The 20,899-nt window shown below is 35.8% G+C and overlaps 2 protein-coding genes across 11 annotated transcripts; both read left to right on the top strand.

Moving 5' to 3' along the window:
* The first annotated feature begins 1,986 nt into the window (after nucleotides 1-1,986).
* LOC132184350 (uncharacterized) lies at nucleotides 1,987-12,620 on the top strand. Of its 10 annotated transcripts, XM_059597952.1 has the most exons (9): nucleotides 1,987-2,291; nucleotides 2,399-2,498; nucleotides 2,594-2,714; nucleotides 3,155-3,276; nucleotides 3,388-3,509; nucleotides 11,179-11,338; nucleotides 11,715-11,829; nucleotides 12,007-12,124; nucleotides 12,216-12,620. In XM_059597952.1, the coding sequence occupies exons 1-7, from the start codon at nucleotides 2,138-2,140 to the stop codon at nucleotides 11,740-11,742; spliced, it is 807 nt and encodes a 268-aa protein (XP_059453935.1). In that variant the 5' UTR covers nucleotides 1,987-2,137; the 3' UTR covers nucleotides 11,743-11,829; nucleotides 12,007-12,124; nucleotides 12,216-12,620. The 10 variants fall into 10 exon arrangements, with proteins under 10 accessions (XP_059453935.1, XP_059453936.1, XP_059453941.1 ...); XM_059597953.1 differs by lacking the exon at nucleotides 12,216-12,620 and having other exon boundaries at nucleotides 11,922-12,009; XM_059597958.1 differs by lacking the exons at nucleotides 11,715-11,829; nucleotides 12,007-12,124; nucleotides 12,216-12,620 and adding an exon at nucleotides 3,888-3,956 and having other exon boundaries at nucleotides 11,179-11,267.
* Nucleotides 12,621-16,482: 3,862 nt separating this feature from the next.
* On the top strand, nucleotides 16,483-17,842 carry LOC132184650 (NDR1/HIN1-like protein 13). Its single transcript, XM_059598365.1, has one exon. The coding sequence runs from the start codon at nucleotides 16,824-16,826 to the stop codon at nucleotides 17,628-17,630; it is 807 nt and encodes a 268-aa protein (XP_059454348.1). The 5' UTR covers nucleotides 16,483-16,823; the 3' UTR covers nucleotides 17,631-17,842.
* Nucleotides 17,843-20,899: the final 3,057 nt, after the last annotated feature.

Genomic DNA, 20,899 nt, shown 5'->3' with positions numbered 1-20,899 from the left:
CCTAATTACAGAAATTTCTAAGATTAAGCTTCATATTCATAAATCAACCCAACATGTAGATACATTAGGGTTTCACGATTTACCTCAAATTAATCGGTGGAATTGTTGTTCCAATATTAAGAAAATTCTGACGTGTTCTTTTTTGCTATGTCAGAAAAATATATACTGACGTGGCAAAAATCATATATTGTTTGCCACGTCAGAAAATAATAATTTTTTTGTAGTAGAATCGCGCGCGCGCACACACACACATATATATAATCGACTTTTGGCCTTCTCCGTTCCAACAACACCCAACATATATAGTTTGAAAACACTTTTCTGATTCCTTGTTCCTAACAGACTTGGAACATAAGGTTTTGTCTGCCTTCAGTTCGAACGAATTAATTTGAACAAATTTGGAACCATACGTCATTCGAACCAACTTGGAACGAGACTCCTATAAAGCTTTTTACCATGCTAAAACAATGGCATGTTCAATTCGAATTGGAAATTCCCGGTTCCAACCTAATGCCTAAAAATAAATAAATAAATAAATTATTGAGGCTCTAATATTACTAGCCAAATTTTATCACCTCAAGGAGAGACCTAAAGAAAAAATATATTTAACTAGTTTAAATAGGTCTGTGACACTTGTCATCTAATGACTTGCTATATGTTACTAATTTAATATTTTTTAATTTAATCAATAAATTCTTATGACATATATATATGTGTGTGTCCACACAAGGGAAGGGAAATGTGGATTCGAACTAGTGACCTCCGCTTCATGAGGCGTGGTTCACAATCGATTGAGCTACACTTGAAAACTTCTTATGACATACTTATTTATACATGCTACCCCTTCATGGAATATTTTGTAACTAAATTAAAGTCGATAAAATGGTCACTTTAATTCATTAGCTCTTATCCTTGAGTCCCCAATTTAATCACACATGCATTATTCTTTGTACTATGGGAAATCTTATCTCACTATGTACTAATAGTTTCAGTAACTTAAACCGAAACACTCAGCCCGAACTTTAAAATAATCATTCTTATTAAATCTACATAAAGAGAAATGTTCATTATCTCTTTGGTTTTCACAAATGACTTGAATTCCAACTTGAAAGATAAAGTTCTCACAATGCTACATGCAATCACCCAACACACTGAGATTTTGACCGTATTAAAAGTTTTACTCCTAAATGTATCAAAGTGACCTACATTTTACATTTGAGTTCACACTCTTCTATCCCCCCATTCCCTAAAGCTTATGTGGCGTGGTCCAAATAATGCTATACATCATCCCCTATCTCCCAAAGTCTAGATGGTGTAATTTTTCATAACATTTGATGTATGAAGATTAGTTTTTTAGGTTGGGAGACCATGCCATATATGCTTTAGGAGTGACGAATAGAATTTTACTCGGCGTGGTTCTCAAACTAAAAAATTAATCTCTATATACTAAAGAGAAATGTTTGGTTTCTAGCTTTTACACATCTCTTATCTATTTTCTTACAAGAAATTGACAACTTTATTATTGAATATGTGAGACTCTATATGTGTCCTACAATTTAATGATGAATTTGCAAAAGATATAAACATGAAATTGTCAAAAGATTAATGTATAATACTGTCACACCCATTTTGAAGGATTTTTTTTTTTTTTTAATCAAATAAGGAAAAGCGGGTTACGAGACTAATTGACCACATAAGGGATAGGCACCCCGACAACAAAGTCCAAGAGGTAAAAGCAGTACAAATTTAGAAATAAATTCTGAATTTAGTCGAAAAGACCAAATAATAGGCAATAACATACAAGTCGAACCTTTTTTTAGAGCTGCAAAAAGACGGTTACAATTGACAAATACATCCATTTTGAAGGATTGAAAATAAAGAGTGATGTATCAAACATTATGAGATTAGCCACGTCAATTTTTTGGGAGATAGAATTTGAATAAAAAGGTAGAGTATATAGGACTCATAAGTTAACGTCACCAGAATCTGACGATGAAAATTGCATCAACGACATTCGAATTTCAAAAGGAGGAAAAAAGCAGTGTACGGGGACAGAAAACTCGAGCATTTTTTTGGGAGAAGAAGAAAGGTAAGAAAGGGGGTTTACTCTGAGCGAGAGAGCGAGAGAGAGAAGGAGATGGTGTGGGCTGTGAGTCAACAGCTTGCAAGAGGGAAGAGAACTAGGATTTGGGGAGGAGCATTCCTGTGTTGGCTTTGCCTCATGTTGGCCACCCCCAAGATCCCTCACTCTCCCAAACACCATCTCTTTGTTGACATGCGCAACTTTCTCGGTAACCAAACTTTCCCCCCGCCTCTATATGTATCTGTGTATGTGTTATATGCATATTGCTCGAGTTCTGGCTAATTGGTATTATTCTTTCATCTGGGTATTTGACAGGAGTGCCTAACACTTTGAATGTGATTACAAATTTCCCATTTTTGGTTGTGGGTGTTCTGTGTTTTGTTCTCTGTCTCCAAGGAAACTTTTTTAACATAAGGTTTGATCTTTATGATCTTTAATGTGAATAATTTTATTGGTGTGCTCTTTGTGTTGATATTTTGTGGGTTTTGTTTGGAAATGGATTTTGTGTAGTTTGCGAGGAGAGGTATGGGGTTGGGCTCTATTTTATGCAGGAACAGCAGGGGTGGCTTTTGGGTCTGCTTATTATCATTTGAAGCCCGATGACGATAGAGTAATTTGGGACACCTTGCCGGTTAGCATTACAATAATGTTCCAGCACTCTCAAATTTCAGTGTTTATTATTTTTTATTTCCTCTGTTTAATTTCTGAGAAATTGTAGAAAAAGAAAAGATGATGGTGTTGGTTATTCATTATTTTTTACTGGAAAAAAACGAAAGTCTCCACTGAAGTACGACTGAGTATTTCGTTAGGAAAGGATAAACCTTTGTGCCCAATGCGATTTTTCCTAGTTTAGGTGAGGTTTTTCTTCTTTTATTATTTTTCTCATAATCACAAAAAAATTAATATAATTATCCTTCTTCAGTTTCCTGAGCAATGAAATAAAGGAATCGATGGCCCAAAATGGTGAAAATGGAAACAATAATAGTGGACCTGTCCCCAGGAATGCATAATTCTGCTGTTCTTTCTATTATTGTTAAATTTATTCATGTTAAAGTACATCATAATATGCAGATGATGATCGCGTATTCCTCGCTTTACTCTAGTTTCGTAGCGGAAAGAGTGGGGGAGAGGATTGGATTAAGTTGTCTATTTGCCCTCCTTTTAGTCGCTTTTCTTAGCACGGGTTACGAAAGGTAACATATTAGTATTAATTGTCATATGCACCCTTTTGTTTGATTTCTTTCTCCTATGTATTAAAATATACCTTAGTTATCTGCTAACTATGGTTTGTTTGTTGGTCGCAGAAAATATAATGATCTTCGGTTGTGCATGGCGTTCCAGTTGATTCCGTCGATAGCCATCCCAGGCATGACGTGCTTGTTCCAACCCAAGTATACTCACTCAAGATATTGGTTGTTTGCAGCAGGTATGCCATGTCCTTGTAATCTTTCATTTTATGTATTGTATCTAATCTGTTAAAGATGGTAAGACATACAAGTTCCTTTTCTTGGTATTGTCTTGGAGAACTCCTGAAATTATCTGTTTATTGAGCTCTACCTAAATGAAGGGAGAAACTGGTTTTTTAAGCAAATATGGTCATTATAACATGACTATACAGATACAATGAGAGCTGATACTTATGTGGAAATTCTGTTGGTATGGATGCAAATGTTTGACAAGCTATTGGAACACAATATTTTAGTACGAATATATTTATATGCATGAAACACATGATATAGCCACATTCTTGCGAATCAATCATCATTACACCTAAATTCACAGTGACTTAGATTTGAACTTTCAGAAGAATGGAGATGCCTTGAATGTGTCAACTGATCTTTAGAAGACATTCATAACTTCTGATTTCAGGCAGGTTAGTTTTGCATTGATTACTCTTTAAAGATCGGTGTTCTTAATTTCCACTACTGATGTAGGACAAAATCTCGTGAAAAAGAGTATTGTTCACGGGTACTGTTCTCAGACACTGTACCAGTGTTTTGGCAGTGACATATTGTGCTGATATAGCTATATTATTTAAAGGCATTTTTCTTATCAAAAAAAATTATTTAAAGGCATTTTTGTTTTTCGCTTACTTTTTTTTAGCTAACGCATATGGCTTTGATTAGAGTGAACCAAGAACTAGGATTTAATTTTTAGATAGAGCTTGGATAAAAGCCAAGTCTAGAGGGAAATTATGAGCATTGCATTCATGCATAACTTCCATACGAAGGTTAATTAGGGTTTTAGGGTTCAATCCTCTTATATATAGAGGTTGTGACAACTTTGCAGGACAGTTTGACTTTTAGTATCAATAGACAATTTGATTTTTATTATCAATAAGAATATAGCTTTTGGCTTAAAACTTCTCTTAAGAACTTAAGATCTGCTTAATTAAGTGCTTAAGATGCGATATTTCCTTTGTTTCCCTCTGAGCAATGTAGGCTTCTATGGATCATCGAAGTAAATCTATATCTGCATTGGTTGGTATTACAGCGGGAGACAATTCATTGCTTCGCGACAAAGAAAATCACAAAATTTGAAAGAGGTCAAACTCCAGCTATTATCGAAGCAGCTCAATGAATTGGAACCTGCACGGAGGTTTTAGAAGGCAATTGCAGACCCTTTTACATACTGAAATTTAGTCTCAAGGATTGAAATTATGATTTGGAGAAAAAAAAAAAAAAAAATCCTCTTCACGATGCTGGATCTGTGTAAATATGCAGCAAGAGGCAGATTGAAAGGTGAAAATTTTGAGAATGATAGTTCCATTGATTGGGATGCATCATTAGTTTTGTCTATCCTTATGATGAAATTGATGGTAGAGAGAAATGAATTCTACACTTAGAGGGCACCTTTGGTATGCGAAGTAGACCGCTGGAATGGAATGGCTTTCATAGGAGTAGCCATTCCATTGTTTGGTTGCACACCATTACAAAGAGAATTAGTTATTCCTCTAAAAAATGAGAAGAATAGCTATTTCTGAAGGAACATAATCGAACTTTCCAAAAAGCCCATTATTTTATTTTCTTCAAACCCATAATTTATATATATATATATATATATATATATATATACTTCTTAATATTCTATGGGTGGTCGACCAACCCAAAGGGTGGCCGGCCACCTTAATAGAACGCTGGGGGTGGTGCGACCAGCCCCGATGCCATTGGAGGTAGACTAGATCACCCTTAAAAATGAGAGAAATAGCTATTCATGAAGGAACATAATAAAGTTTCCAAAAAACCTTTTTTTTTCTTCTTTTTTTTTTTTTTTTTTTTTTCTTTTCTTTAAACCCAAAATTTATTTTAAATAAAACTAAATATTCAATGGGTGGCCGACCAACCCTTGGGCCACCTTAATAGAACACTGGGGTGCTCTTGTCTACCCCTGATGGCATTGGGGGTGGTCATGCCACCTCTGAAGCCCTTTGGGGCCCGGTTTTTTGTTAGGATCGCCCACCACCCCTGTTGTGAATTAAACCTGTATCTATTCATACTTTCTGATTGCATCAACTATCCTTCTCTATGAAATTGTTCAAGCAAGTCCATCTCTCCCTCTCAAGATGTGTTATGTATGTGCTCACTCCTATGTATTCATTTCCTGCAATTGAAGGCGAGTGAAGCAGTGGAGCATCTTAGGAGGGTATTTTGTTTGCTTGCATCTTAGGAGGGTATTATGTATGTGCTCACTCCTATGTATTCATTTCCTGCCATTGAAGGCGAGTGAAGCAGTGGAGCATCTTAGGAGGGATTTTGTTTGCTTGCATCTCCTTGTGTTAAAAGTTTCAATTTTTTTTTTTTTTTTTGGCTAGTGTCAGAATTCAATATAGGCTATATAGAATGCTTTCAAGTATTTTCTGAGTTAATACCATTACTGATAGTTAATAGTGGTCATTTTTAAATGTGGTTTATATGATTATCCTAGTGCATCACTCTTGAGGCTCGCTAGCAAGGTTACATGTTTTTGATTTCTACCAGCATCCATATTCTTCTTGAATGTGGAGACTTTCACCAAGCATAAGGTATTTTAAGTTCAAGAATATGTGGTTCAGGTCAGTTTTTTGTGGATAGGGTGAAACAATGGAGACTTCCTATCACTTCTAAGGGTCTCTGAGTTTTGTTTTGGCTAGTAAACTAAATGCCTTGAAAGCTGATTTAGAAGTTAGAATGAAGAGGTGTTTGGCAATATAGAGAGACAAAAAATTTCCTTTTGGATTATTCATGAGACCTTGATCTTCAGGAAGAAGAAAGACCTTTTTGTGATGAAAAGAAGTTGAGGAATGCTAAAGTTATGAGTGATTTGGAGGTGTCCAATCTTATGGAGGAGTTGAGTTGGAGGCAGAAATTGAGGGCTTTGTGGTTAAGAGAGGGCAGCATGTGCACCAAGTTTTTCATCGAGTGGTCAACTCGAATAGAAGAAATAACTCCATTGAGAGTTTGTTGGTCAGTAGCACAATTCTACAAATCATTCTGAGATTAGAGACCACATTGTGCAGTACTATAGTAGTTTGTATATTGAGCAATTCAATTGGTGACCTAAGCTAGATGGCCTTTCTCAATTCAATTGGTGACCTAAGCTAGATGGCCTTTCTTTCATCTCCATTGGAGTGGTAGATGCCAATTAGTTTGAGAGAGCATTTGAGGAGGGTGAGGTTTATGAGGTGGTGAAAGCTTTGAATAGTGATAAGGACCTAGCCTTAGCCCTAACAATATTGCTATGGCGTTCTTCCAAGCTTGCTGGGAGGTCCGTAACAATGACTTAATGCAGGTCTTCAATGATTTCCATGCTAGAGGTAAGTTTGAAAAAAATCCTTAATGCCACTTTTTTTCGCTCTTATTTTGAAAAAAAAAATTATGGGCCCTTGATATTAAGTCTTGTAGGGGGAGTTGATAAGATTGTAGCCAAAGTTGTCAACATGTTGAAAATGGTTTTGGAGGAAGGAAATAGATTCCGTCCTCATTGCTAATAAATGCCTTAACAACAGGATTACGTCTGGGAGCTAGGTGGGCTTTGCAAATTAGATATTGAAAAGGCCTAGGATCATTTGAGTTGGATATTTTTGTTGTATGTGTTGAGGAGGTGTGGTTTTGGGAAGAAATTGTGTAATTGGATAGCCACTGTATCTCTTCGTTGCACTTCTCGGTCTTGGTCAATGACACCCCATCTAGTTTTTTCAGCAGCACTTTTGGCTTGAGACACGGAGACCCTTTGTCTTTTTTGTTGTTTGTCATTGTTATGGAGACACTTTGTAAAATGATTTCCGCTACAATGAATGTGGGGTTTTTTTTTTTTTATCAGGCTTTTCCATGGGTTCTAGGAATGTTGGTGAGCTTAACATCACACATCTCTTGTTTGCGGATGATACTTTGATTCTTTTGTGGGGCAAACCCATATCACCTTTGTATTTATGTTGCTTGTTCTTGTGTTTTGACGTTGTCTCATGCCTTAAGATCAATCTGGCAATGTTGGTAATTACAAAATAGATGTCATCATTGAGAAGATAGAGCGTCGTTTGGTAGTTGGAAGAGGTTATATTTGTCCAAAGGTAGTAGGATTACTTTGATCAAGGGCACCTTGTCTAATTTTCTTACTTGTTGCTCTTTCAGATCTTGATGTCTCAAATTGTATTGAGAAGTTGCAAAGAGATTTCCCATGGATAGGTATTGGTGAAGAGTTCAAATTTCATTTGGTAAAATTGTACTCTCTTGGGAAAATTATTATGGCGCTATGCTTTAGAGAGAGAGAAAGGCTTTGTGGGAAGTGGTAGTGGATTGTAAATATGATACTTTGTGGGTGGGTGGTGTTCTAGTGAGGTTAATGGGTCGTATGGGGTTGGTTTATGAAAATTTATCAGGAAGGGTTGAAGGGAGTTCTCTAGATACACTAGATGGGGGATGGATTCAAAGTTAGTTTTTGGCATGATGTATGGTGTGAGGATCAGTCCCGTAAGGTAGCGTTTCCAAATTTATTCAGTTTAGCTTGTTACAATGGCGCTTTTGTGACATAACTTTTACAGCTTTCCAATGACTCATCAATGGAACATTAATTGTATGAAAGAGGCGCAGGATTGTGAGGTGAATGTCTTCATCGCATTTTTCAATTTGTTGTATTCCTTCAATCTAAAACGGGGCGGTGAGGACAAGTTGTGTTGGGTCCCTTTCAAGAGAGGGTTGACATAACTTTTACAGCTTTCCAGTGACTCATCAATGGAACACTAATTTTATGAAAGAGGCGCAAGATTGTGAGGTGAATGTCTTCATCACATTTTTCAATTTGTCGTATTCCTTCAATCTAAAACGGGGCGGTGAGGACAAGTTGTGTCGGGTCCCTTTCAAGAGAGGGTTGTTTGATGTCAAATCGTTATAGAGTGTCCTTATTGCATAACAGAGACTCCTTGGAGGAGTATTTGGTGAAATAAGGTTTCCTCGAGAGTCGCATATTGTTTTTAGTCCGCTGCTTTAGGAAGATTCTCACATTAGATATCTTAAGGAAATGACATCTCTAATGCAAACCTTGGATAGAACTCACATTTTAAATTGACTTGCAAGAGGAGGATGCCCAAAAGTTTATATACACATGGTTAAAATTGCACTTAAGACATATGGGACACTTAGGATCGTAACATATTACCACGTTCTGCAGCTGACGTCCACGGCCACCCACTTTATTGACACCGACCGATAGTAGCAATTCTCTTTTAGCAGCTTCACTCACCTATCAATATTCAATGACTTAATACTATGCCCATACATAGTAAGAAAACATTTTAATCTAGCCTATAGATTGCCCCTTCCATGACTCAATTCACAAAACTGCAACACATTCAATCACATACTTGACAAGCTGCGTTCGATCCCATACTCGATGTGTCAGCGGCTCTGATACCAGATGGTACAAACTTTGGGTAGAACTCACCATTGGAAATCGGTTTGCAAAGGGAAGGTGCCTAAAAGCTTATATACACATGGTTAAGATTGCTCTTAAGGCACATGAGACACCTAGGGTCGTAACAATCTCATAGTGGTAGATTGGTATTGCATGTGCAAGAAGAATGAAAATTTTTTAGATCACCTCCTACTCCATTACAAGATTGCTTATACCTTATGGAGTTCTATCTTCGGCTTTTATGGGGTTAGAGTGGGTCATGCTTAGGTGGGTGGTGGATCTCTCTGCAAAGGGTAGCAATGTGGTGTATTGGAGAGAAATTATTGTAGTTTCTAGGATTGTGAGAGAACTATGATGGATCTAAAGGCATTTTTTCCTCAAAACTATACCACTGGACAACTGCCTTTGAGTGCCTTCATATTACTAGCTTTAATGAGTAATGCAATCTTAATAAAATAGCGCAAGGAGTTGCAATCCTAGTACATAAGAAGTATACAAAAGAAACAACTTGTTAAGGAGAAAAAGAACAAAAATTCAAAAACTCTGAAAAAACTAGAAAAAGGCAAACTAATATATGCTACTATCCATGTGTAAAGGGATTTGAACATAATATTTTTCAACTTTACCAGCGAAGTCTCTCGATCTTCGAAGCTTGCATTTCTCTCTCCAAATAGACCACATTTAACACAAAGGCGCCAACCTTCAAACTTCCAAAGTGTTACAACTTCCCACCTGACCTCTCCAACCAGCCAGCAACTCTCTAACCCTTTTAGGCATATAAATCAATCAACATTGAACATACGGAAAAGCGAACTCTATAAATTTTTAATGATTTTCTTGATTTATTTTTTCTTTTTCTATTCAAGTGTCTCTTTTTGTATACTTCTTGTGCACTTGGGTTGTGCTCTTTCACTTTTTAATCAAATTCGATTACTTGAAGAAAAAAAAAATCTACCGGTTTCTCTTGTATACTTATGCACTTGGGTTGCACTCACTTTTTAATAAAATTTGATTGCTAAAAAAAAAAATTCTACCCGCATCTCCTGTAAAGGAATTGGACAGGTTTGGTCTCGATATTTTTCTTTTTATTGGTCACATGCCACATCTTCTAGGCAAATTTGAATGACAATAAAGCAGAAACTTTTTTCCTGAGGAGATGTGGTGTTATTAGTAGCTTCTCACTCTCTCTCTCTCCCTTCCTCGCCCCTCTCTCTTTCTCTCAGCATCATGTTCTGGGGGACATTTGCTTCTATGTATTGAAGGCATCATTTGCACTATACCCCTCTTTACACGGTCAGTGCTGATACACGGTTAACACTTTATTCATTCACACAAGAATTTTAATTAATTTGTGTCAAGAAATGTCATTTATTGGTGTGAGCTTCAAATCCTTGTCAAATAAAATTTGGTTCTAAAAGTTAAATTAGTTTATGGAAGTTCTAAAAAGTGTAAACCTAATTACTAGGAGTTTGCCCATTGAGGAAACTAAGAGCCTCAAAGCTTCAGTATTACGTACATATAACTGAAAGGTGATTCTTTGTTGATCATTTTTGTGTTTTAATGGATATTTTTTACTGTATTGAATATCCGTAAAAAAAAGGGATATTTTTTACTGTATTGAATATTTTTGTGTTTTAATGGATATTTTTTACTGTATCTGCTTCTTGATTGACGTGATTTAAATTTAGATAAGGGAAATTTTATCCTTGGGGTATTTAGAGGGTATAAGCAGCAATGACTATGCTGGAACTATCTGCTTTGTGGTTGACATATTTAAAATTTAGATTTAGCCTGTGTCATGCTTTTGAAAAAGTCATGCTTACTGCAAAACAAATGTAGGGAGTTATGTCACCGACTAGTTATCATTTTTTGATTTTTTTTGGTAATAAGTAAAAGGAAATGTGAAAATGGAAGTTCACTTTTTTTAATTGTTTGCCCATTATTTGGCAAGCATTTCCGGGTATGTAACAGCTTTCATTTGATTACAATCTGCCAAAATCCTCTTTTGTATTATTTCATTGTCTCTTTTTGTTCTTTCTTTTTCCATTTGATAAATTTGTTTATTGCCTGCCATTGGTTTGCCATTATATTGTTAGGAGAAATTAGTGCAGTTATAAACACCTTGATGTTTATTACCTTGTTAATGCACTAGCCATGTCTAGCCCATGAGGATGTCGTTTAATTTAAAATCTGGAAACACTTTGTTACAGGGGCACACATTCTAGCCAAATTTGAAGGTGTTGCTGACAGGAAAATATACCGAGCAAATCGTTACTTTATCAGTGGGCACTCCTTGGAGCATTTATGTTTAGCAATGGTCCCTGTTCTGTTCAGTGTTATGCTCATGTATAGAAGGATGAAATTTCAGAGGTACTTGAGCTTTTATCTGTTAAGTTGCACGAATCGTTTTAGGGGCATTAGTGTAATGGAACTGAAAGTACTCAATCGTAGCGTTTGTCTGCCCATTTAATGGTATAGTCAAGAATAGATTTGGAATGCCAAGGATATGATTACATATTTTATTTTATTTTTACCAATTCTTTTGAAAATATTACTTACATAGTACTTTTTCATTTCACTCCGTAAACATTGTCTTACAGACTTGCTGTGTGAGAGAAGAGGTCAAATTTCTCCTTTGATATCTTGCTCTTATGCCTAACCATTGTGATTATGTGCTCTCTTTATACCTTAAGACAAAGGCTGGAGAGTCTTCCTTGTTCTGACATGTTATTGGGATTTCTAACAGATTAGGCGATTATAAAGAGCGTCTGTGAAGAGTAGGAACAACCGGTGAAGGCACGTGTGGGGACATTGGCTAGTTGATGCCTAGGAGTTTTTAGTCAAGGATTAGGTTATTGGAGGTAACAAGTGATTTATTCTATCATCAGTTTTTGCCAAGAACATCAGTGCTGATGAGAAACTAAATGAATCTTTCTCCCTTACTATCATCCAGCATTAAGATGTTTTTTAAATCAAAAACCAAGCTTGAAATGAAATTGTTTTTTAAGATGCTGGTTCTACTATTTTTTTTTCAACAGAGGTAGGTTTCCATTGAAGGTAATTCCTTGTAGTAATCTGGTTATCTTGGTGCCACTTTAAATGGATTCTCTCCATTCCAATAATTGCATGGAGGGAAGAATCTACTGAGCAGAAAAGGTAAAGATTATTCCTTTCTATTTTAATGCTCTTGTTATCAGAAAGAGACTGCTTTTCAGACTGTAATGTGGTGTGGTATGATTGGTTTCAGGTTAAGGAGACATGGAGACAGTCAGGGGAGAACAAACTTGCAATATTTTGGAACTGTATTTTGTTTGTTTGACATGTATGTTGTACTAAATTCTACTTTGATCTGCCAATAATATTGAATTCAATTTTCCAAGCATCCAAGGCAATGATGGGAAAGTTTCATGCATGTTTGGCACACAGGGTGCCTACATGACAAACATACACATGCTTTCACATGCATTTTGTAGATAATTATAGTCGCATTACTATTTTAATATCCAGATTTAATATTTAAAGCAAAAACAAAAGCTGCAATGTGTTAATGTGATTGCATATGGCTGCAGGAAGATGCATTTTTAATTTCTCTTTCTCTGGGATGTATTTATGATTTACATTAGATTTTCTAATCAGAAGCTTAATTTTCTAATGTTCAAGTTTGATTGGTAAATTTCTGGAATGAGCTCGAGCTTGTGAATCATCACAGATTCACACGGGCGATCGATCGGTTGCACACTTGTACTGTTGATCGTCTTCAACATCCAAAAAATTACATTTTTAGTTCCGGTGAGGTCTCTAAAGGCCTTAAGACTCGAAGAGGTGTCTCTTTTAAAAAACATAATTTTTTCGAACTTTGCAAACTCACCATTAATCACTGTCCAAAAGCTTTGGTGGACAATTCATATCTACACATTACATAGCCTAAAGCTTGTATTTAAACATATTTAGTAGGATTAAAACAACAAACAATTTAAAGGTAGGGTTTCTTTAAAAAGTTTAAACCTTTCTTTAGATCCCATGCTTAGGAACACTCAAAAGAAACTACACACATGCATAATCTACTACAGGGAAGTAACTAAATACCACAAGATTACAAGACTAGGACAAGAGTTGTCATCTCGTAGGACCTTGATCTCCCAAAATTCATCTCAAAGTTACAATCTCTCTCTCTCTCTCTCTCTCTCTCACTTTGGAAACCCTAGCAGACCAAATGGTCGCCAAGGTTGGCCTAAGGATGAGTCTATAGCTTAATCACCGCGTTTGTAAGTCTTCGAGTATATAAATTGCATATTAACTAGCCCTGATTGATAACTTAAAGATGGGTGATCCATCACTAGAGTTTCCTTGCACCTGGTGATCGACCATTACTACTAGGGTGATTGATCACTCAGGGCCAAAGGGTAGTGATATCACCTACCAAACTTTCATTGTGAAAGCCAACCCTTTATGCATGAAATCTTTAATTATGCACAATCATCACTAAAATGCAAGATTCGGAGTTTGGAAAACTAGGTGAAAATTATTAAATCACGTGCCAATTTTTTCTTATGATAAACAAGTAAAAATTGTGGTGGCGTCTATGACTATTCACAACTTCATTATAATGCATGCATCAAAGGATTTTTAGTTCCAAATATATGATGATGATGGAGATTTGCTATCTATTGACATCATCGAGGACAAGGAAGCACAAGAAGAATCAAACATGCAACAATCAAAGACATCCTATGAACATTGAACGCTACTTATGACCCGTTGATGGGATTGTTTTCTGTGTCATGCTTATAAAAAGTCTATTATGCTTTTTTTTTTCTGGTTGTTGCTATTATTTACGTTATGTACTGAAAGTTTATGAAGACACCAATTATTGCGCATCCTTCATGACGGCACCAACATTATTGAATTTATTTGAAGACCCTATTGAAGGACCTTTATCCAATATGTGAATGCACCATTTGTTACAGCAAGTATATTATGGCACCAAAAAAGAAAAAATATGAAATTAAACTAGTTCAAAATTCAAATATATATATTAACCATTTTGATATAAAAAAGTTACTTGAAAATGGCCCAAAAAAAAAACACTTTAAATGTTATTTTTTTGCTTCTAAAAGTACTTTTTGATTTTGTTACCACATAAGTGTAATAGCTTTACCATCTAAACATAATCTCAACTCTTTCTTCTCCTCGATATTCACCCACACAAAAAAAAAAAAAAACTCAAAAATGAATTGAGTTCAAAACAAAAAAAATTGCATTTCCAAACAAGGATGTAGTTATCACATAAGTGTAATGAGGTACAACAAGTAAAACATTTAATTGAAATGAGATGTGAATGATGTATACAATGTTCAAACTCGCTATAATTCTATGTTAAATAACCACTTATTACGATAACGTAAGCTAATAGAAAGCAGGTAATTTAACTTACAATTAATTGATCTTTTAACAAAATGCTATGCTTAAATCTAGGAGCGGAACCACTCCGGCCCACCTTCCAAAATTTATAAAAAATGTCACTGAAATTTTTAAAAAATTTCTCTAAATTTTATGTGTTTTTTTTTTTTTTTTTTTTTTTTTTTTTATGAAATGGACCTCCAAAATTAATTTTACCATCAAAATTTTTATTTTATTTATATTTAATTTTATCTTCTCGATCTTAAAATTCTAGTTCCGCTCCTGATCCGATCTAATTTACAAATGATTTTTACAAATGATTTTTGGGAGTACAGTTCTGATCTTTATGGATTCTTCTCCCATCATAACTATTCTACTTTACAAAATGATTCTTGGGGTTGGGGGGTAAAGAAAAATTTGAGCAAAAAACTTCAAAGGAAAAAAGCACCCTAATTAATTTTCACTTGCCAGGGACCAAACAGGTTGCCCCTTACTGTTGTTCTTCAGTAAAATAGGACCCCATACCCAAAAAGGAATGAAAAAAACAAATAACATGACATGCATGTAAAGCATTATCCTCGTGTTCTTTCTATTTTGGTGAAGCAGCCCAAAGAAGGAAATTTCTAGGCGATTTCACAGCAATCATGCATGGTGAGAAAGTGAGGTTACAGCATAATACTAGCATGTACTTCAATATCAAAAGTCTTCTGCATTATTGAGGCTTCTGCCTCATCTCTTATTGTCCAATAATTTATCTCAACACTTATTGGATAATTACACTTGTCCCCAATATCAATCCTACTGTTTTTTGCCCCCGTTTTTACAGAATTAAGGCCGTTTTTATGTATTAAAACGCTTGAAAAAAATGTTATCTATTAAAAAAACGACATGTTATTGAGGCAGTTACAAAGAATTTTCACCTCAAATGACTTATTATTCACTTTTACAGAGACGCTTCTTTAAAAAAAAAAAAAAAAATAGATAACGTTTGGCTCAAAGCTTTTTTACAACATAAATAACTAGGAAAACAAACTCAATTTTTAATTGTAACATGTCGCATTTTTAATATGTGACATTTTCTAAGCGCGCCTTTTTTTTTTTTTAATGTTTAAAAACGGCATAAATTCTGTAATTTGAGAATATACAATTTCTTATAAATTGTAGGGGATCCGTATTGCCTAAATATGGTGACTTTTAAAATCACCAATAAATTAAAATTTGAATAATAATCATTTTAAATTTAATGACAATTTTAAAAGTTAAAAAAAAAAAAAAACTATATTCCTCTTTCTAGAATTACTTGTTCAAGAGCTCAAGTAGGAAATTAATTATTCCGATAGCTTTTTAAGTTCAATATCATAAGAATTTTGTGATTACAATGTGCTTTGAAAGGTGAGTTTTAAACCTCGAAAGCATCATATATTATTAATGGGCTCCTTATTTGAGTTTGGAGTGAATTAAATGCAATTAGTGATAAGCATTTGCTAATCCTAATTAATTAGCAAGGGTCGTCGGTGGGAAGGGAGTTGTTTCTTTGGTGGCTTGAGAGCTACCATGCCAACAAGATCTCTCTGTTGTTTGCTTCATGCCTTTTATTTCCTTTATGCTGTCAAATCATGTCCTCATTTTCAATCACTTTTTTTTTTCTTTTTTTTTCTTTTTTTTTTATAATGTGTTTTTGGATAGTTTTTGTTAATTTGAATTTCTAAATCAATTCCATAAACTTTTTCATTCGGTCTAATCCTTTCTAACTACCCACCATCGAACCTTCTATCAACATTCGAGTCCTTAATACCAGAGTCCCTAAAATCAGTCTTGGGATATTTTGTTGAAAGATTATATTATTTTTTTGTGTTTCAAGTTGAAATGTCTGCATCCTATTGAAGGGTGCAAAACGTTACAATTTTACACTACGATATGATTAAAGTTATTATTATATTTTTAAGAATATTTTGTATTTGAGTTGTTTATTATTATTATTTTTTTTTAAATTTTGAGATAAATTAGAAATTTTATTACATAAATGCAATATATTAATTAAGAAAAAGGAAGGAAGGAAAAGATGGGGAGGCGAACCAAAGCCTCACGCCACTCGTTCATTCGCAAAGTCGGTGTGAGGGTCTGAGCCGTCGGATGAGCGAGACGACAAAAAAGACAGGACCCCACATTTCTGACAATACACTCAATCACATGTCAAGCACCCGGACAAAAGCTAAAACTACGTGTGAGAGATGTGGATTTCAGATCACAAAAGCTATCAATCTTGCCTTTCAAGTCACACACTAAACAAACAAACTCACTCTCATTCAGTCATTCTACCAATAAAAAAATAGAACCAGTGAAGAAGAGATTTGATTCCCCCACTTCGCCAATCTCCTGTCTTTCTCATTTTCTTCTCTCTTTAGTTTTGACACACAATTCGCAGCAGACTCTCTCTTCTTCCAGAATCCCGAAAATGACGGACAGAGTCTACCCTTCGACGAAGCCAACAACCAACGGCAGCACCGCTCCTGGTGTCGTTGCGGGCAACAACGCCGCAGCTCCGGCCTCGGCAGTCAAGCCCCAACTGCGCCACCCGTACCGCCCGCAGCCGCAGTACCATAGCCACCGACGCCGACGCAGCCGCCGAAACCTCTGCTGCTGCTGCTGCTTCTGGTCGCTGCTTTTGCTGCTGGCGCTGGGACTCCTGGCATCAATCGCCGGCGCGGCGCTCTACGTGCTGTACCGGCCGCAGCGGCCTCAGTTCTGGGTGTCATCCCTCCGCATTGCGAAGCTAAACCTGACCACCGCCGCCGACTCCTCCTCCTCCCACCTCACATCCCTCCTCAACCTCACGCTTTCCTCCAAGAACCCCAACTCCCACATCACCTTCTTCTACGACCCCTTCGCCCTCTCTTGCTTGACCACCCCCGGCTCCGTACAACTCGCCAACGGCTCTATCCCCGCCTTCACCAGCGACAAGAAGAACGAGACGAGTTTCAGAGCGATCATCCTTACGACGTCGGCAGATCTGGACACGGAGTCGGTGACATCTCTGCGGTCGGATCTGAAGCGGAAGAGCGGCGTCCCCATGAAGATTCAGATGGACACGAAAGTGAAGGTGAAGCTCGGAGGGCTGCGGAGCAAGAAGGTCGGGATTAGAGTTTCGTGTCCGGGCATCACCGGGGTTGCACCGAAATCCAAGTCCCCGTCGGTGGCTTCAGTTTCTGGCTCGAAATGCAAGGTGGATCTTCGGATCAAGATCTGGAAATTTACCTTTTAAAGTAATTAATCATTTTGTTTATATTTATTTTTCTTGGGTTTTGGTGAAGACTGAGTTGAGAAATCGGGGTCGATAGGTGATTACAAAGAAGAAGAGGGGTTAAGTTAAGATTAGAATTCTTTTTAGTAAACTTTTTTTAATTATAGTTTTGTTGGTGTAAGTGATTCCTGATTTTCAATGGTTGCCAAATGCATTGCGTTATACTTTTGATAGGATTGTGATTTCCATTTCGCTCCAAATTAAGTCTCTGATTGATTTGATTATCTCCAAATCTTCCATAACTAAAAGAAAGGTCCAAATTACCAAAATGCCTTGACTTGAGCTACCGACAGCTAGTGGATAATTTTTTTTTCTTTCCTCAAGATTTGTATATTTCTTAATTTTACCCCTTTAAAGAAAACGAGTGGGGCGTAAGATGCGATGCGTGCTCTTCTGTCGGGACGTACATATTAATCCATAGTAACCATGGAAAAAAAAAAAAGAATTTGATGTTTGACATTTGTGGGTGGTGGACGGTGGGGTATCCACAACTAAAGTGAATTTGACGGCTTAAATGGGTTATTCATTGAGAAATGATAGTCTTATAAAATATTTTAAAAAATGACGCGTTTTAATTGAGTTGGCATGTTTCATTTACTTTTAATAAAAAAAAAACAAAAGGGTAAATAAAGTATGCCAACTCAGTTGAGAATGTTGATAAAGTGTTGTAAGAATGCTAAATAACATTTTTCTACGTGAGATATGAGCTCATATTTGGGGTTTTGTCACATGAGTTAGTTGACGACCTCAGATCTTCAATGCCTCATCAAATCACACCAAAACGGTTGGCCACATTCAAAGTTTGTGCTACCAAAATTTGTGTTCAGATAGTTAACAGAGCGGGATTGGGATCCACACTTATTAATTGTCTAAATTGCTAGCATGTTTGCATAAGCAGTTGAACAATCTAAAATTTATTTAAGTATACGAGTCTTACATGAGTTCTCTCATAGAAATTGTCCAAATTTTGCTAGTAACTTGGAATCCCTCAAGAAAAAGATTTCAACTTTGTTATTTTGTTTTCTGCATTTTGTATGATCTTCGCAAAATAAAAATATTAACAAATAACTCAAATATAAAATACTTTTACAGACACATAAATAATTTTTCCCATTATATCACATCTTTTTCAAAAAAAAAAAAAACAACACTCTTCAAATGAATTAATGAAGTTTTACATATAGTTTAAACTCAATTGATTATTGTATATTGAGGGTCCACATCATCTAAAGCTCTTTGCCCCTTTGCCCTTTGCCCTTTGCGTGTATGATATTACCACTAATTTATTATTGTGAATTGTGGGAAAATTTTGAGTGACACGGGGCTCTTGATCTCCCCCCTCCAGCTCTTTTATGCTTTCGGAAACGATAAGCATTTATTTATAATCAATAAAAGTTTGTAAAATTATATATATTTTAAGATAATGAATACTTATTGAAATAACATTAGATGGGTTAAGAAAAATATTTTCAAATTTGAAAAAGTATAATTTCATATTTAATGGAAATATAGTTAAATAATCTTCGGGGCAGCCTAAAAAACAAAAATAAATTAGCTACTATAATATATAAGATGAAAGTACTAATAAATAATAAGTCGCAAAAGAATATTTATTTTCATAAATCTAATTAATTAACTTTGTGAGATCATATATGCTCGATTTGATTGGAAAACATTATGCACAATAGTTAAGTTATTAGCTATTTGATTCAGCAAAAGTTTCATTACGCTTTTTAAAATTTTAGCATAACAACTACACGGACCAAAATCCTCTCCTGTTCATTTCTTCACAAATATTTTGAAATAGAGAGAATTCTTTTCCAATTTAAGAGAAAACCTAAGCCACACTACCCAACCCCACAGAGCCATGCACTACCCACGCCACCTTCCTTTCCTATGGCGAGTGTCGCCAAACCCCACCGACGATTCCTCTGCAGTTGCTCCACCACATGTAAGTTCTAGTTATTCATTCTTTAGAGGATATTTTCAATTTTGGTTCATTTTATCTTGTTCTCCAGTTTTTATCCTCTAGATTGTCGATCGGGCCATTTGATTATTAGGAAATGAGTTGAAATATTTAGGTATTTTTCTTTAGTGATGCGTTTTGGTTGCTGAAAAACTGTAGGAAAACACGAAAAATAGGCAGTCGGCAAAGCGATGGCTCGGTGGGGTTTGGCAACTGTTTGCGGCGCTCAAGAGAGCAATGGCTTTGTGGAGGGGCCGTGGTGTGGGTTTTCTCTTGAATGGGAGAAATTGGGTTTTGCCAATGGATTTCTTGAGAAAAATGGGTAAAATTCGTTGTTATTCTCATTTGGTGTGGTATACTAACGTATACCAGTTTTTATTTATGTTAGATCCTTATAGAACTCACGCTCTTTTAACTAGAGGTGAGCTTGTGTATATTTATAGAAGATGTTGGAAGTGTTACATTGTTTTGGTATTAAGGAGATTGGTCATTTATAAGGTGAGGGGAAACCTCAACTCTTGAGCTAACTTTTGGGTTGAGTTAGGCCTAAGACCTATTTCTAATATGGTATCAAAGCCTAGCCCAATTGGCTGTGGCCCACCGTCACCCATTATTGCACGTGTTAGCTTAGATGTCCTCTCGCCACACGTAAGGGGACGTGTTGGAAGTCCCACATTACCTGGGTATTTAAGAGATTGGTCATTTATAAGGTGAGGAAAAACCTTAACTCTTGAGCTAGCTTTTGGGTTAAGTTTGGCCTAAGACCCATTTTTAATAGAAGATGCCATACAAATTACAATGAAGTTTGAATTTCATTATGATTTCTTATCTTGTAGCTATACAAATCTAATCTATAGACAGTCATGATCTTGTGTGTTATTTGGTTGTTATTAGAGGGATTATCTTGGGGTGTGATGTGTTTCAGCTTTATCTTGTGATCCAAAATGCAAAATCAAATTTTTTCCAAATTATTAATAAGCCTGTATCCTGTCCATCACCAAAACATAAAGGATATATCTCAAAACCAAACTTATATTCTTCCCTTGGAAGATAAAAATGGGAGAATTTATCGATTTTAAATCATGGAGAAGACAATAATAGAGCAGATGTATGAAATATATACAAATCCCAAATAATTTGTTTTTTGCTTTTTGTTTTTTTCTCTTATCTTTTTGGATTTGTATATATTCATTAATTTCGAGTTAATAAGAAGAGCAGGTGAGGTGGACAGAGGGTTGGTAAATTCGGGTACACGTGGGTGAGT

This window comes from Corylus avellana, chromosome ca6, assembly GCF_901000735.1.
Source record: "Corylus avellana chromosome ca6, CavTom2PMs-1.0".
NCBI classification, from domain to species: domain Eukaryota; kingdom Viridiplantae; phylum Streptophyta; class Magnoliopsida; order Fagales; family Betulaceae; genus Corylus; species Corylus avellana.
Note: the sequence above shows the minus strand (reverse complement) of the source record. Positions and strands in the feature narration are given on the sequence as shown.